Raw genomic sequence first — 14,462 nt, 5'->3', positions numbered from 1 at the left:
TTGATAACTAGCAAGTTGGGACACAAAGTGATGGGAGCAGGTATTGAACATATAAAACAGCAGGCATGTTCTGTAACAGTAATATGCCTAGAGTTGTAAGGACTGACTGGCTCAGAGTACTAAGATAACAAAACTGGTCTCAATTAGGATGCTAGAGTGAAACAGAACTGGTACATAGTTCTCTTCTGCTGTCTAATACTTATGCTCCCTGTAGCAAAGTAATATCATACCTGCCACAAGGCTGGGGTAAGTGAACTCTTCCCCCTCCCACCAAACATAGGGAGGCACAGCACCAGAAAGACTTGTGTGCTCCTTCCTCTTGTGTCTGTTTGTGAGAGCTGTGGAGCCTGCTGTCTTCTTTATCCACAATCTTACGTTTCAGCAGTACTGAATAGCAGCAGGAAATGAACTCCCTCTCACTTCCAGCCTCTCCTCAGAGGGGGCTGCGTTAGCAAATGACTTCTGGTTAAGGTTCTTCTTCTTGCAGAGCTCTAATCTTACCCCTGAAGTAGCCAGATGCAGGTGATATAGAAGACTCTTGTCTGAACTGGAGCTATCACTGAAGTGAAGGCGTTTACATGCATATGGTGGAGGCTGAGACCTTCAGCTTTCAATATCAACTGTGCTGAACTAAGTCGGGAAAGCACTACAGAGTGCCCTTTAACATTCTAAGTACAGCTGTGGGAGGAAACGCAGGAAGTACCCACATGTCTATTTGGAAATACTGTCACTGGTAGAGATGATACAGTGATGCTCCTCTAAAACTTCCCACACTAGCTACATGCATTCTCTGAGATGAGCCCAATACCCTCCACTGTGATGAAATCGTTATGAGAACTTGACTTGCTTTTCCAGTTACAGGACCTGGAACATCTGTTAGATGAGAAGCTTAACCACTTGCTCTTCTGTATTAGGACACCGCATTATTGTGGTTTGTTTTGTTAGGGGGCTTATTCCTTCACCCTCTCACTTCCCTGGTCCTTCTCGCATGAACAGAGAGCAACAATACCCGAAGTCCAAAGACGCAAACTATTCGATGTTTATTGGGGTGAACTTCCAGCAAGCATGATTCCATTTTCCTTATTTTCAAATCCTAACTTACTTCCTGTTTGCCCCTAATTTATATAGTAATATTTTTAGCTATACCTTAACCAATCATTCTACTAAAATTTACCTAACCAATCCTAGCATATTGTAACATGATTAGCTAACCAATTATATCCCACTACCTTAATTAGTTTACACCCAGCAAAATTAATTATACAGCAGACAAACAATTACAGAACCAGACAGAGACCATGCAAATAAACATACAAAACAATACAGAAGTGAGGATTTTACAACTACCTCTATACAGACATAAGCATTTTCCAGCTGTGTCTATTGATAAGTGAGTTCTTACCAGACAGAAAACTATCAACTTAAGTTTCTTTTTATATCTTCTAGGCTCTTTCCTTTCTCTGGAGGTGATAGGAATATCAGAACAGGATTGTATTCCTAACAGCCCAATAGCACCTTATTTCCATGTGACTAGTTTGGAATGTGAGGATGTGACCATGCATTTCCCAGTTTATGGCTGCCTCTGCTGCTTAGCCAAAGGCCTTAGCCTAAGAACCAGGCCTCAGACTGTCAGTGAAAGAAGGCTCTTACACATACAGAAAGTGATTTTGATTCGTTCTTTTATACCTCTATAACTAGCTAAGTGATAAGAATACACCTAAATTCTTAAAATATAGGCCTTTACAGACAGGCCTGAATATCTATATCTTAACATGGTTGAACAAGAAATTTCTTTGGCAACACAATGACCTAGCCAGCTTGTTTACTTAAATTAGTTTATTGGAAGAACGTATCCCCATGGAACAGCCATTGGAAACAAGGATTTTTATTCATCTGCTGTCCCTAGTTTCCCTCCTCCAAGTAAGTGAGCAATGCTACCTGGAGACCCACTGAAGCAAGAGAGGATTCTCATTTCAACACGGAAACCCAAACTTAAAGAGCTAGGGCCTTATTTTCAGAAGCATTCAAAATCCACAGTTCCGAGAGTCAAGGGGAGCTGGGAGTACTAAGTACCTATCAAAATTCAAACACTAGTGGTCAAAGTTTGGGAACCCAGCGAGAGGCCATTTTTAAAGCAGTTGACCTTAACATCTCTGGGGTGGAATAATACACACTCCCTTTTTGTTCAAGAGTTTTCTCTAGCTAGCCTGGCATTGACGGCTGGGGAGCCCAGCTATCCAAGTGCAGATGATTTTACTCATTTTAGTCTGGTCTGCTCTCTCACAGCTAAGCTACTCCCCTCTAGGCCAGCAGGTAGTCAAGACCACTGGTTAATTCCTCCCCCCCGCCACCTTTAAAGTGGTTCTACCCCACTCAGGAGACAACAGCCAGGGTGGTGGTGCTGGGAGTCAGGAGCCTAACCAGACCATCTCCCACAAGGACCTGTGGGGAGCAGGGAGGTTACGAATCAGGTCTATAAAGCAGCCAAGAGAGGCTAAGCCTGCCAAGGTCTTGCTGCATGGCTGACACAGGAGTACTAATCTCATGCTGCCCAGGGAGAGATCACTGTACTCCTGGCTGCACTGTTGTGTTCTAAGACTACCAGCTTTTACTCTGCTCTGCCCATGGATGCGCAAGGAAGGGTATTTATTTAAATAGCAAAACTGGAGCCATGGGGCTGAAGCCAGCATCTGTAATGAGAAATGTCTTGAAGTACAAGTCTCCATTCTGAAGCAGAATCCACTGCCTCAAGAGGCTGGATTCAGAGCAGCACTGCTAAGCTAATGATAGCTCAGGCACTGCTAGATTTAACATCTGGACAGACCAACCCCATCATTTCCCAAAATTCACTAAAAGAAGAACAGGAGTACTTGTGGCACCTTAGAGACTAACAAATGGGCTGTAGTCCACGAAAGCTTATGCTCTAATAAATTTTTCAAAATCCACTAAGCACTTAAGTCCAAAACAAGGTCTTGATTAGTGGATGTCAATAAGAGAGAGACTTGGCAGGATAAGTCTGGCCCAAGCTGTCGTTCTCTCCTGCTATCCTCTGCTTTTACCCAAATGTCACGCAGCAGGAGGAGTCAAAGGAATACCGTGCCATGGCAGGTAAATAGTATAATGGCTAACAAGGGTCAGGCTGGAGATTCTTGCCTACATGCTCGGGGTTTTACTGATCGCCATATTTGGGGTCGGGAAGGATTTTTCCTCCAGGGTAGATTGGCAGAGGCCCTGGAGGTTTTTCGCCTTCCTCCGCAGCATGGGGCAGGGATCGCTAGCAGGAGGATTCTCTGCCAATTGAAGTCTCTAAACCACAGAATTTGGGGACTTCAACAGCAGAGTCAAGGGAAAGGGTAGGGACAGCTTTGTGGCCTGCATCATGCAGGGGGTCAGACCAGATGATCATAATGGTCCCTTCTGACCTTAAAGTCTATGAGTCTGTCCTTCTCTGTGCTGCACTCTTGATAGGCCTTAGAGGAAACAGGAGAACAAATTGGTGTAGACACCAATCAACTAAAATTTGATCTCCAGCACAGGACTTAGATCCACCTGTGGCTGAAGGCGCAGTGCTTCTTCTGCCATGCTGGGTTAAGAGGATAAAGTCAGAAGTAAGAATTTATGCTCACAAATCACTCCCACCCCCCACACAACTGATGTGCATTCCATCCTCCCCGTTCCCAAGGAAATGGGTACATCTCCATGGAGGGAATGCTAACCATGATGATCTGAGCAGGGGAGAGGGAGTATGCATTTGGCAAAAGGACTAGTGAGGCTTTTATTTGTAAGCTCTGCCTCATTGGATGACAAAGGGACAAAGCTTGTGTGTGATTAGTTCTGAACTGCTGAGGAAACCGTATTTCCTGGTAGAAAGTGTTTGTCTCCCACCAAAAATAACCACATAAGTGTTAAGCAGAAGCCTAACAATTCACACCATACATTTTACCAGTGAGAAACATCCACTGATTCTACTGCTATCTTCTCCTCCTCCTCCTCCTGTCCTCCTCCTCACCTCCCCAACTGTCTGACAGGCCTATATTGATTCCTGCTATCTCATTTGCTTCGGATTAAGCCATTTAAAATCAGCCCAGACAAAGGCATTGGATGTACCACAGGAAGATTCCCTGAGCAAGCCAGGCCAAAGTGGGGGACTAGACAAAAGGCGGGGGAGCCCTGGGCTAGCTGGGCCACAGGGGCGACTAGACAAGCTAATAGATCTTACAGTAGCAATTACTGAAATGTCTCCCTAGTGTGACCATGAAACCCTGTTATTTGCAGGCAGCTACAGACATTCTATAGAAGGGCAGCTTGTCCATTGATGATGGTCCCATTCCATCAGACAGGGCTTTTCTACAGGAAGGGAGTAGATCTTGGAGTCATTGTGGATAGTTCTCTGAAAACATCCACTCAGTGTGCAGTGGCACTCAAAAAAGCGAACAGAATGTTGGGAACCATTAGAGAAGGGATAGATAATAATACAGAAAATATCATATTGCCTCTATATAAATCCATGGTACGCCTAAAAATGCATTAGGGGTATGGAACAGTTTCCATATGAGAAGAGATTAATAATACAGGGACTTTTCAGCTTGGAAAAGAGACAACTAAGGGGGATATAATCGAGGTCTATAAAATCATGACTGGTGTGGAGAAAGTAAATAAGGAAGTGTTATTTACTCCTCATAACACAAGAATGGGCAGTGATGGTATCCCTAGCTTCTGTTTGCCAGAAGCTGGGAATGGGCGATGGGGGATGGATCACCTGTTCTATTCATTCCCTCTGAGGCACCTGGCATTGGCCACTGTCGGAAGACAGGATACTGGGCTAGACGGACCTTTAATCTGACCTAGTATGGCCATTCTTATATATGTTCTTATGTTGTTGAGTGGCTCAAGGGCTGACCTGAAGTAGTAGGCTTGGGGAAAGGGTATGCTGCTGCTATGGCTGCTGGATTTGTCTAGCCCGCAACAGGGCTAACTTTGTTAAACTGCTGGATTTGTCTCTTCCACACCTGTTGCAGTCCCATCCCGTCCTTCTCCACACGTATGCCACTGGACCAGCCCCCATCAGTGCAGAAGGAGAATAGTTGGGTCTCCAGCTGTTTCCTGCAGAAAGACAGCTGCAAGGATAGGACATGCAGTGGTGCATGTTTGGGGGATCACATCTTACCAGCAGCCTTTGTAACAGAGTTTCTTGCTAGTCCACCTCTATTCCTCTAGGACCAGCATTTTTCCTCCATTAGCTCACATCCCTCTCCATCTTCAGAAGGGTCACCTCCCTCCTGCTGCTAAGACAGCATGTTCTACTGTCACCTAATGTTCCTCACGGGATCTTATTTCCCAGCCTACACCTCTTATCCCACAAACACTGTTATTCCTAGATGGTAGAGCACAGTGTACTGAGAGTGTGAATGGCAATGGGGCAGGGGAAAGAGCCGAATAACCATACAGGGCCAGTCATGAAATGAACATTCCTACATCCAGTCTATTCTGAATACCGTGACAGGAGACAAACTGGGTCCGCACCCCCACATGGAGCCCCCTGAAATACCACGGCACTGAGTTCAGGGTTTGAGGCTCTCTCTATAAGGATCTGCCATGGGAGCAGCATCAACCCTGCTCCCACAGTGTGTCAGAGTCACAATCAGAACAAAGAGTGATGCTGATGTTCTGGGCTTGGGATTCAGCTGGGGGTTAAGAGTTGGGAGCATCTGCCTAGGTGACACAAACTCACTTGTATGGGTGTTTTGCTATTGTCTTGGTCAGTGCAGAAACATGCTGGCTCAACTCATGCCATGTGTCCAGGAACCAGACCTCAGTGTTACCCCAGAGCAGTTGCACCACCAGCCCCTGGAGGAGGAGAACTAAAATGAGTGAAACATGCAAGAGTTGCAGCTAGCAAGGGATGTGAAGAGTAACAAGAAGGGTTTCTACAGATATGTTAGCAACAAGAAGGTGGTCAGGGAAAGTGGGAACCCTTACTGAATGGGGAAGGTAACACAGTGACAGATGATGTGGAAAGAGCTGAAGTACTCAATGCTTTTTTTTGCCTCCATCTTCACAGACAAGGTCAGCTCCCAGACTGCTGCACTGGGCAACACAATATGGGGAGGAGGTGAGCAGCCCTTAGTAGTGAAAGAACAGGTTAAGGACTATTTAGAAAAGCTGGACATGCACAAGTCCATGGGTCAAGATCTAACGAATCCAAGGGTGCTGAGGGAGTTGGCTGATGTGATTGCAGAGCCACTGGCCATTATCTTTGAAAACTTATGGCGATTGGGGAAGGTCCCAGACAATTGGGAACAGGCAAATATAGTGCCCATATTTAAAAAAAAAGAAGAAAGAGAACCCAGAGACCTACAGACTCACTTCAGTCCCCGGTAAAATCATGGAGCAGGTCCTCAAGGAATCCATTTTGAAGCACTTAACATCATAGAATATCAGGGTTGGAAGAGACCTCAGGAGGTCATCTAGTCAACCCCCCTGCTCAAAGCAGGACCTATCCCCCACTAAATCATCGCAGCCAGGGCTTTGTCAAGCCTGACCTTAAAACCTCTAAGGAAGGAGATTCCACCACCTCCCTAGGTAACCTATTCCAGTGCTTCACCACCCTCCTAGTGAAAAAGATTTTCCTAATATCCAACCTAAACCTCCCCCACTGCAACTTGAGACTATTACTCCTTGTTCTGTCATCTGGCACCACTGAGAACAGTCTAGATCCATCCGCTTTGGAACCCCCTTTCAGGTAGTTGAAAGCAGCTATCAAATCCCCCCTCATTCTTCTCTTCTGCAGACTAAACAATCCCAGTTCCCTCAGCCTCTCCTCTTAAGTCATCCTCCAGCCCCCTAATCATTTTTGTTGCCCTCCGCTGGACTCTTTCCAATTTGTCCACATCCTTCTTGTAGTGTGGGGCCCAAAACTGGACACAGTACTCCAGATCAGGCCTCACCAATGCTGAATAGAGTGGAATGATCACATCCCTCGATCTGCTGGCAATGCCCCTACTTATACATCCCAAAATGCCGTTAGCTTTCTTGGCAACAAGGACACACAGTTGCCTCATATCCAGCTTCTCATCCACTGTAACCCCTAGGTCCTTTTCTGCAGAACTGCTTCCTAGCCATTCCGTCCCTAGTCTGTAACAGTGAATGGGATTCTTCTGTCCTAAGCGCAGGATTCTGCACTTGTCCTTGTTGAACCTCATCAGGTTTCTTTTGGCCCAACCCTCTAATTTGTCTAGGTCCCTCTGTATCTTATCCCTACCCTCCAGTGTATCTACCACTCCTTCCAGTTTAGTGTCATCTGCAAACTTACTGAGAGTGCAGTCCACACCATCCTCCAGATCATTAATGAAGATATTGAACAAAACCGGCCGCAGGACCGACTCTTGGGGCACTACGCTTGATACTGGCTGCCAACTAGACATGGAGCCATTGATCACTACCCGTTGAGCCCGACGATCTAGCCAGCTTTCTGTCCACCTTATAGTCCAATCATCCTGCCCATACTTTTTTAACTTGTTGGCAAGAATACTGTGGGAGACTGTATCAAAAGCTTTGCTAAAGTCAAGGAATAACACATCCACTGCTTCCCCCTCATCCACAGAGCCAGTTATCTCATCATAGAAAGCAATTAGGTTAGTGAGGCATGACTTGCCCTTGGTGAATCCATGCTGACTGTTCCTGATCACTTTCCTTTCCTCTAAGTGCTTCAGAATTGATTCCTTGAGGACTTGCTCCATGATTTTTCCAGGTACTGAGGTGAGGCTGACTAGCCTGTAGTTCCCCAGATCCTGCTTCTTCCCTTTTTTAAAGATGGGCACTACATTAGCCTTTTTCCAGTCATCCGGGACCTCCCCCGATCACCAGGGGTTTTCAAAGGTAATGGCCAATGGCTCTGCATTCACATCCGCCAACTCCTTTAGCACCCTCAGATGCAGCGCATCCAGCCCCATGGACTTGTGCTCCTCCAGTTTTTCTAAATAGTCTCGAACCACTTCTTTCTCCACAGAGGGCTGGTCACCCCCTCCCCATATTGTGCTGCCCAGTGCAGCAGTCTGGGAGCTGACCTTGTTCGTGAAGACAGAGGCAAAAAAAGCATTGAGTATATTAGCTTTTTCCACATCCTCTGTCACTAGGTTGCCTCCGTCATTCAGTAAGGGTCCCACACTTCCCATGACTTTCTTCTTGTTGCTAACATATCTGAAGAAACCCTTCTTGTTACTCTTAACATCTCTTGCTAGCTGCAACTCCAAGTGTTATTTGGCCTTCTTAATTTCACTCCTGCATGCCTGAGCAATATTTTTATACTCCTCCCTGGTCATTTGTCCAATCTTCCACTTCTTGTAAGTGTAAGCAGAGTCAGGATGAGCTCTACCCTGACATCTGGTGGTGAATNGCGCCTAGGGGTTTGTGTAAGATTTTCCCAGGTCACTGGGTGGGGGCTCGAGCTGGTTCCGTGTCACGCTGTTGGGAAGGGACCCCTATGTACTGAACCCGGCCCTTGCTGCTATCAACTTGGCCTGGCAGAAGGGTTACATAAGCTTCTTTTTTGCGTTTAAGATCAGCAAGGATTTCACTGTTAAGCCAAACTGGTTGCCTGCCATATTTACTATTCTTTCTACACATCAGGATGTTTTTTCCTGCAACCTCAATAAGGATTCTTTAAAATACAGCCAGCTCTCCTGGACTCCTTTCCCCCTCATGTTATTCTCCCAGGGGATCCTGCCCATCAGTTCCCTGAGGGAGTCAAAGTCTGCTTTTCTGAAGCCCAGGGTCCATATTCTGCTGCTCTCCTTTCTTCCTTGTGTCAGGATCCTGAACTCTACCATCTCACGGTTACTGCCTCCCAGGTTCCCATCCACTTTTGCTTCCCCTACTAATTCTTCCTGGTTTGTGAGCAGCAGGTCTAGAAGAGCTCTGCCCCTAGTTGGTTCCTCCAGCACTTGCACCAGGAAATTGTCCCCTACACTTTCCAAAAACTTCCTGGATTGTCTGTGCACCGCTGTATTGATCTCCCAGCAGATATCAGGATGATTAAAGTCTCCCATGAAAACCAGGGCCTGCGATCTAGTAACTTCTGCTAGTTGCTGGAAGAAAGCCTCGTCCACCTCATCCCCTGGTCTGGTGGTTTATAGCAGACTCCCACCAAGACATCACCCTTGTTGCTCACACTTCTAAACTTAATCCAGAGACTCTCAGGTTTTTCTGCAGTTTCATACCGGAACTCTGAGCAGTCATACTCCCCTCTTACATACAATGCAACTCCCCCACCTTTTCTGCCCTGCCAGTCCTTCCTGAACAGTTTATATCCACCACCCTCCAAGTGAAATTACCCCCCCTAATATCCAACCTAAACCTCTCCCACTGCAACCTGAGACTATTACTCCTTGTTCTGTCATCTGGTACCACTGAGAACAGCCTAGCTCCATCCTCTTTGGAACCCCCTTTCAGGTAGTTGAAAGCATCCCCTCAAAGTTGAATCCCCCCTCATTCTTCTCTTCTGCAGACTGAATAACACCAGTTCCCTCAGCCTCTCCTCGTAAATCATGTGCACCAGCCCCCTAATCATTTTTGTTGCCCTCCGCTGAACTCTCTCCAATTTGTCCACATCCCTTCTGTAGTGAGGGGACCAAAACTGGACACAGTACTCCAGATCAGGCCTCACCAATGCTGAATAGAGGGGAATAATCACATCCCTCGATCTGCAGGCGATGCTCCTACTTATACAGCACAAAATGCCGCTAGCCTCCTTGGCAACAAGGGCACACTGTTGACTCATATCCAGCTTCTCATCCACTGTAATCCCCTGGTCCTTTTCTGCAGAACTGCTGCTTAGCCACTCAGTCCCTAGTCTGCAGCAGTGGATGGGATTCTTCCATCCTCAGTGCAGGACTCTGCACTTGTCCTTGTTGAACCTCATCAGATTTGTTTTGGCCCAATCCTCTAATTTGTATTGGTCCCTCTGTATCCTATCCCTACCCTCCAGCGTATCTACCACTCCTTCCAGTTTAGTGTCATCTGCAAACTTGCTAAGGGTGCAATTAATTAATCCCATCCTCCAGATCATTAATGAAGATATTGAACAAAACCTGCCCCAGGACCGACTCTTGGGGCACTACGCTTGATACTGGCTGCCAACTAGACGTGGAACCATTGATCACTACCCGTTGAGCCCGACGATCTAGCCAGCTTTCTATCCACCTTACAGTCCATTCATCCAGCCCATACTACTTTAACTTGCCGGCAAGAATACTGTGGGAGACTGTATCAAAAGCTTTGCTAAAGTCAAGATATATCACATCCACCACTTTTCCCCATATCCAGAGAGTCAGTTATCTCATAGAAGGCTATCAGGTTGGTCAGGCAATGACTTGCCCTTGATGAATCCATGTTGACTGTTCCTGGTCACCTTCCTCTCCTCCAAGTTTAACAGTGTAACAGTGACTTAACAGTGAAATCCTTGCTGATCTTAAACACAAAAAAGAAGCTTACAAGAAGTGGAAGATTGGACAAATGACCAGGAAGGAGTATAAAAATATTGCTCAGGCATGCAGGACTGAAATCAGGAAGGCCAAATCACACTTGGAGTTGCAGCTAGCAAGAGATGTTAAGAGTAACGAGAAGGGCTTCTTCAGGTATGTTAGCAACAAGAAGAAAGTCAAGGAAAGTATGGTCCCCTTACTGAATGAGGGAGGCAACCTAGTGACAGAGGATGTGGAAAAAGCTAATGTACTCAATACTTTTTGTCCGGCCCAGTCTGTGAGCTTCTGGGCAAAAGCTCGGAGCCGCAAACCCGCTGTCCATCAGGCCGCCTGAAACGTCTGTCTGTACTTATCCACGGACAGTCCCATCCGGTCTAGGACAGCCGCCTTCACCGCATCGTAATCTTTGGCCTGTTTGTCACTTAAGGCCATATAGGCAGCCTGTGCCTCACCGGCCAGATAGAGGATCAGTCTTAGGGCCCACAGGTTGCCTTGTCCCATCCAGAGCCTGCAGCCACCCGCTCAAACATACACAGGAAGGCATCGGGGTCATTGGCGGAGCCCATCTTATAGAGCCCCAACCCTAGTGCGTGGCTGCCATCACCTCCAGGGGGACTCACCCACTGGTGCAGGAGCTGCTGCTGTACACTGGCCTGCTCCCGGATGAAGTTGTTCTGGTGTTCGGCCTGCAAGGCAAGTAGGGTCTACAACTCTGCCTGGTGGGACTGCTGGAAGGCCTGCAGGTTTTTCTGCAGCTCCTCTTGCTGTTTAGCTAGCCACTGCACAGTTCCCTCCATCCTTGTGTAGCCAGGCACTGGCAGTGGCCTTGGATCCCAGACGAGCCCCCACGTGTAACGGGGCACATGCCATGCCCCTCTGGTTCAGCGCTTCTCCCCCTCTTTTCAGAGACTCAGGGAAACTTCAGGCTGATGCAACACCCGTGCTCTTTATTTGTGATCAAGTCCCCACCACCAGTTTCTAGGCTTTTTACAACAGCTTGACCTACCACAGGGCTGGCCAGGAACAGAGTAGGAGACTCCCACCTCCCTCTGAATCTGAACCTGACCTTCCCCTCCTGGTCTCTGCCCTCCCTTTGCTCTCACTTCCTCCCAGCCTTATAGCTCCTGCTACCAAGACTGGCAGATGTGGTCAGTTACCAGGCAAACATCAGGCTATCTACCTAGCCCCAGTCCAATCCTCCTGATTGGGGCTGGGATGGCAGGGGCTGATTAAGGCCTCACTAACAGCACTCTGCCACACCTGGCCACTAGGCATTGGGCTGAGCCCAACAATTCCTTTCACACAGGCCACTGCACACCATTTGGGGAAGGGGGGTGCACTCCACCAACCTGGGCTATATCTGAGCCAGCGTCCTAGGGCTCAGAAGCTCCAAATCCTCACTACCAATCTCCTGAGTGTCCCTGTTCCTCCCTAACCCCTTTGCCGATAACACCTAAGGGCTTTCTAAGGGGGAGGAGAATGTCTGTTTCAGGTGAGCTGTCACCTCCCCAAGCATGAAATGTGCCTGAGTGCCCATCCACAGGAGCCTCCTCTCCCCATAGCTGCAGCTCCCTTGCCCTCAAGCAACATTAGAGTCAAGGCCTGTAGTTAGTTTCACCTTCTCTATCTCCTGCTGCGTCGTAGACAGCTCTGGGCTGGGCTGGAATCTGGGATCCTCCTGTCTGCTCTGCTCTCCAGGTCTCAGTGACCACTGCTTGTCCTGACTATGGTTATACTAAGTAGAAGTGACACACATCACTCACATTCTCCCCTGGCCCTCCCTCTCCCGGAGTCACCTCTTGATTATGTACTGACTAGCTGGACTGCTGGCAGGGTCAGAGTCCTGCTTTACCCTCCCACATCTGCCAGCTCTTTCTCCTGCCATAAGCTAGAGAGAGAGGAGGCTTTTTAGTTTGATTCTGGCCCCCCCTCCACACACACACACACACGCTGAAGACAAGAAAGATCTCCAGATGATTGTGTTCCTCTGCTAGGCTGTACATTGGGGTGGGCAAACGTTTTGGCCAGAGGGCCACATCTGGGTGTGGAAATTGTATGGTGGGCCATGAATGCTCATGAAATTGGGGTTGGGTTGTGGGAGAGGGTAAGGGCTCTGCCTGGGGGTGCGGGCTCTGAGGTGGGGCCAGAAATGAGGAGTTCAGGGTGCGGGTGGGGGCTCTGGCCTGTGGCAGCAGGTTGGGGTTCAGGGGTGATGGTGAGGGCACCGGCTGGGGATGTGAGCTCTGGAGTAGGGTTGGGGATGAGGGGTTTGGGATGCAGGAGGGTATTCCGAGCTGGGAGGTGCTCTAAGGGCAGGAGGGGGATCAGGGCTGGGGCATGGGAGGGGGCCAGGGGTGCAGGCTCTGGGTGGCACTTACCTCAAACAGCTCCCGGAAGCAGCGGCACATCCCCCCTCCAGCTCCTATGTGTAGCACGGCCAGGCGGCTCTGCGCGCTGTCCTGTCTGCAGGCACAACCCCTGCAGCTCCCACTGGCTGCGGTTTCCAGCCAATGGGAGCTGCAGGGGTGGCGCTTGGGGCGCGGGCAGCGTGCGGAGCCCCCTGGCTGCCCCTACACATAGGAGCCAGTGCGGAGACATGCTGCTGCTTCCGGGAGCTGCGAGGATCCACGGCATGCACAGAGCAGGACAAGCCCCAGATCCCACTTCCCAGCGGGAGCTCAATGGTCAGATTAAAATGTCTGATGGGCCGGATGTGGCCCCCGGGCAGTAGTTTTCCCACCCCTGCTGTACATCCTAGGTTGTGCAGTGCTGGGCCTCCAGCTCTCCCTTTGGTCTCACATAGGGATGGGCTCAGTAGCCACCATTTGGGATATAGGACCACTATGGGTACCAGCAGTGGGCCTGAGTGGCCAGTGGGATGGAGACTGGGGTCCACTCTGTCTCCCTCTCTAGGTGGAGTGGACAAGCAGCAGCAAGTGGATAAAATGTAACCCTGGGTGCTGCCCTGGGTGCCCACAAGTGAAGAGAAGCCAAGGGATATTGTTGCTTGGGAGCCCTCCTCAGAGGGTACCTGGAATGGTGGAGGCACAAACCCAGCCACTGTAGCTGCCTGTAGCGATGCGGGACTCACTGCTGTGGCGCCTCCTGCTGGTCGTCTTGGGAATTAGCTCTTCCAGCCTCTGGAGTGCCTTCTGCAGGCCGGTGTCCCACGAGTGCTTGGCCCCCGTGTCCCTCCCGGACCCAGTACCCTGTTGTCTGCGGTGCTGCCCTCACAGCTCTGGGTCTCCCCCTCCCAGGGGAACCCCCACCCACTAGTCCCACTTCACCTCAGTCTTGGCTACTGCCAGTCTCCATCTAGTCCCCATTCACTGGGGCAGACTGCAGTATAAGCCACTCATCACAGGCAAAGGGGTTCAGACCTGCTGCCTCTGCCTACTCATGGGCTGCCCCCTGCAACCCCATACTTAATAGGCCTTACCAGGCCTACAGCCTGGGGCTTTCCTAGGCTGGAGCTCCCCGGCTCCCTTGGGCTTTCCCCAGCCCTGCTCCATAGTACCTTTTACTGGCCTTTAACAAGGCCTGCAGCCTCAGGGGTTTCCAGGCCGGAGCTCCCCAGCTCCTCTAGCCTTTCCCAAGCCCTGCTCTACTTTAGGTACCCTCTCAGCTTCCAGGCAGCCAAGCCCTTCTCTCTCTACTGCTAGAGAGAGACTGCTGAGCTCCTGGCTCCCAGCCTTTTTATACAGGCCAGCTGTGGCCTGATTGGGGTGTGGCCCAGCTGTGGACACTTCCCCAATCAGCCCAGCTTTTAGAGCTGCAGCCCTCTCCAGGGCTGCTTTCAAGCCCTTCCAGGCAGGAGCGGGTGTCCACCCGCTACACTGCCTCTGCAAAGAGAGACACCCCATGTGTAAGGATTTGATCTGCCTCCATTACAGACAAGGCTTCAACTGACCTAAAATGGCCACCAATAGGGACACGCCCTTCGTGGCGTGTCTGCGTGAATATGGAAGAGGGAGTCACAGG

At 49.3% G+C, this 14,462-nt stretch overlaps 1 protein-coding gene across 1 annotated transcript in view; it reads right to left on the bottom strand.

Annotated features, from left to right (window-relative positions):
- Positions 1-1,556: 1,556 nt before the first annotated feature.
- EME2 (essential meiotic structure-specific endonuclease subunit 2) overlaps positions 1,557-14,462 on the bottom strand; it is a gene marked incomplete at its 5' end in the record, with an annotated part of 35,635 nt that continues 22,729 nt past the window's right edge. Inside the window, 7 exon segments of the mRNA XM_034783126.1 lie at positions 1,557-3,085; positions 3,440-3,470; positions 4,901-4,921; positions 4,923-5,103; positions 5,732-5,847; positions 12,100-12,205; positions 14,319-14,321. Of these exon segments, the coding sequence (XP_034639017.1) occupies positions 2,946-3,085; positions 3,440-3,470; positions 4,901-4,921; positions 4,923-5,103; positions 5,732-5,847; positions 12,100-12,205; positions 14,319-14,321 (598 nt within the window).

Source organism: Trachemys scripta, chromosome 10 (genome assembly GCF_013100865.1).
Source record: "Trachemys scripta elegans isolate TJP31775 chromosome 10, CAS_Tse_1.0, whole genome shotgun sequence".
Classification (NCBI taxonomy): Eukaryota; Metazoa; Chordata; order Testudines; family Emydidae; genus Trachemys; species Trachemys scripta.
The sequence above is the reverse complement of the archived record's forward strand: the minus strand, read 5'-3'. Positions and strand labels throughout refer to the sequence as shown.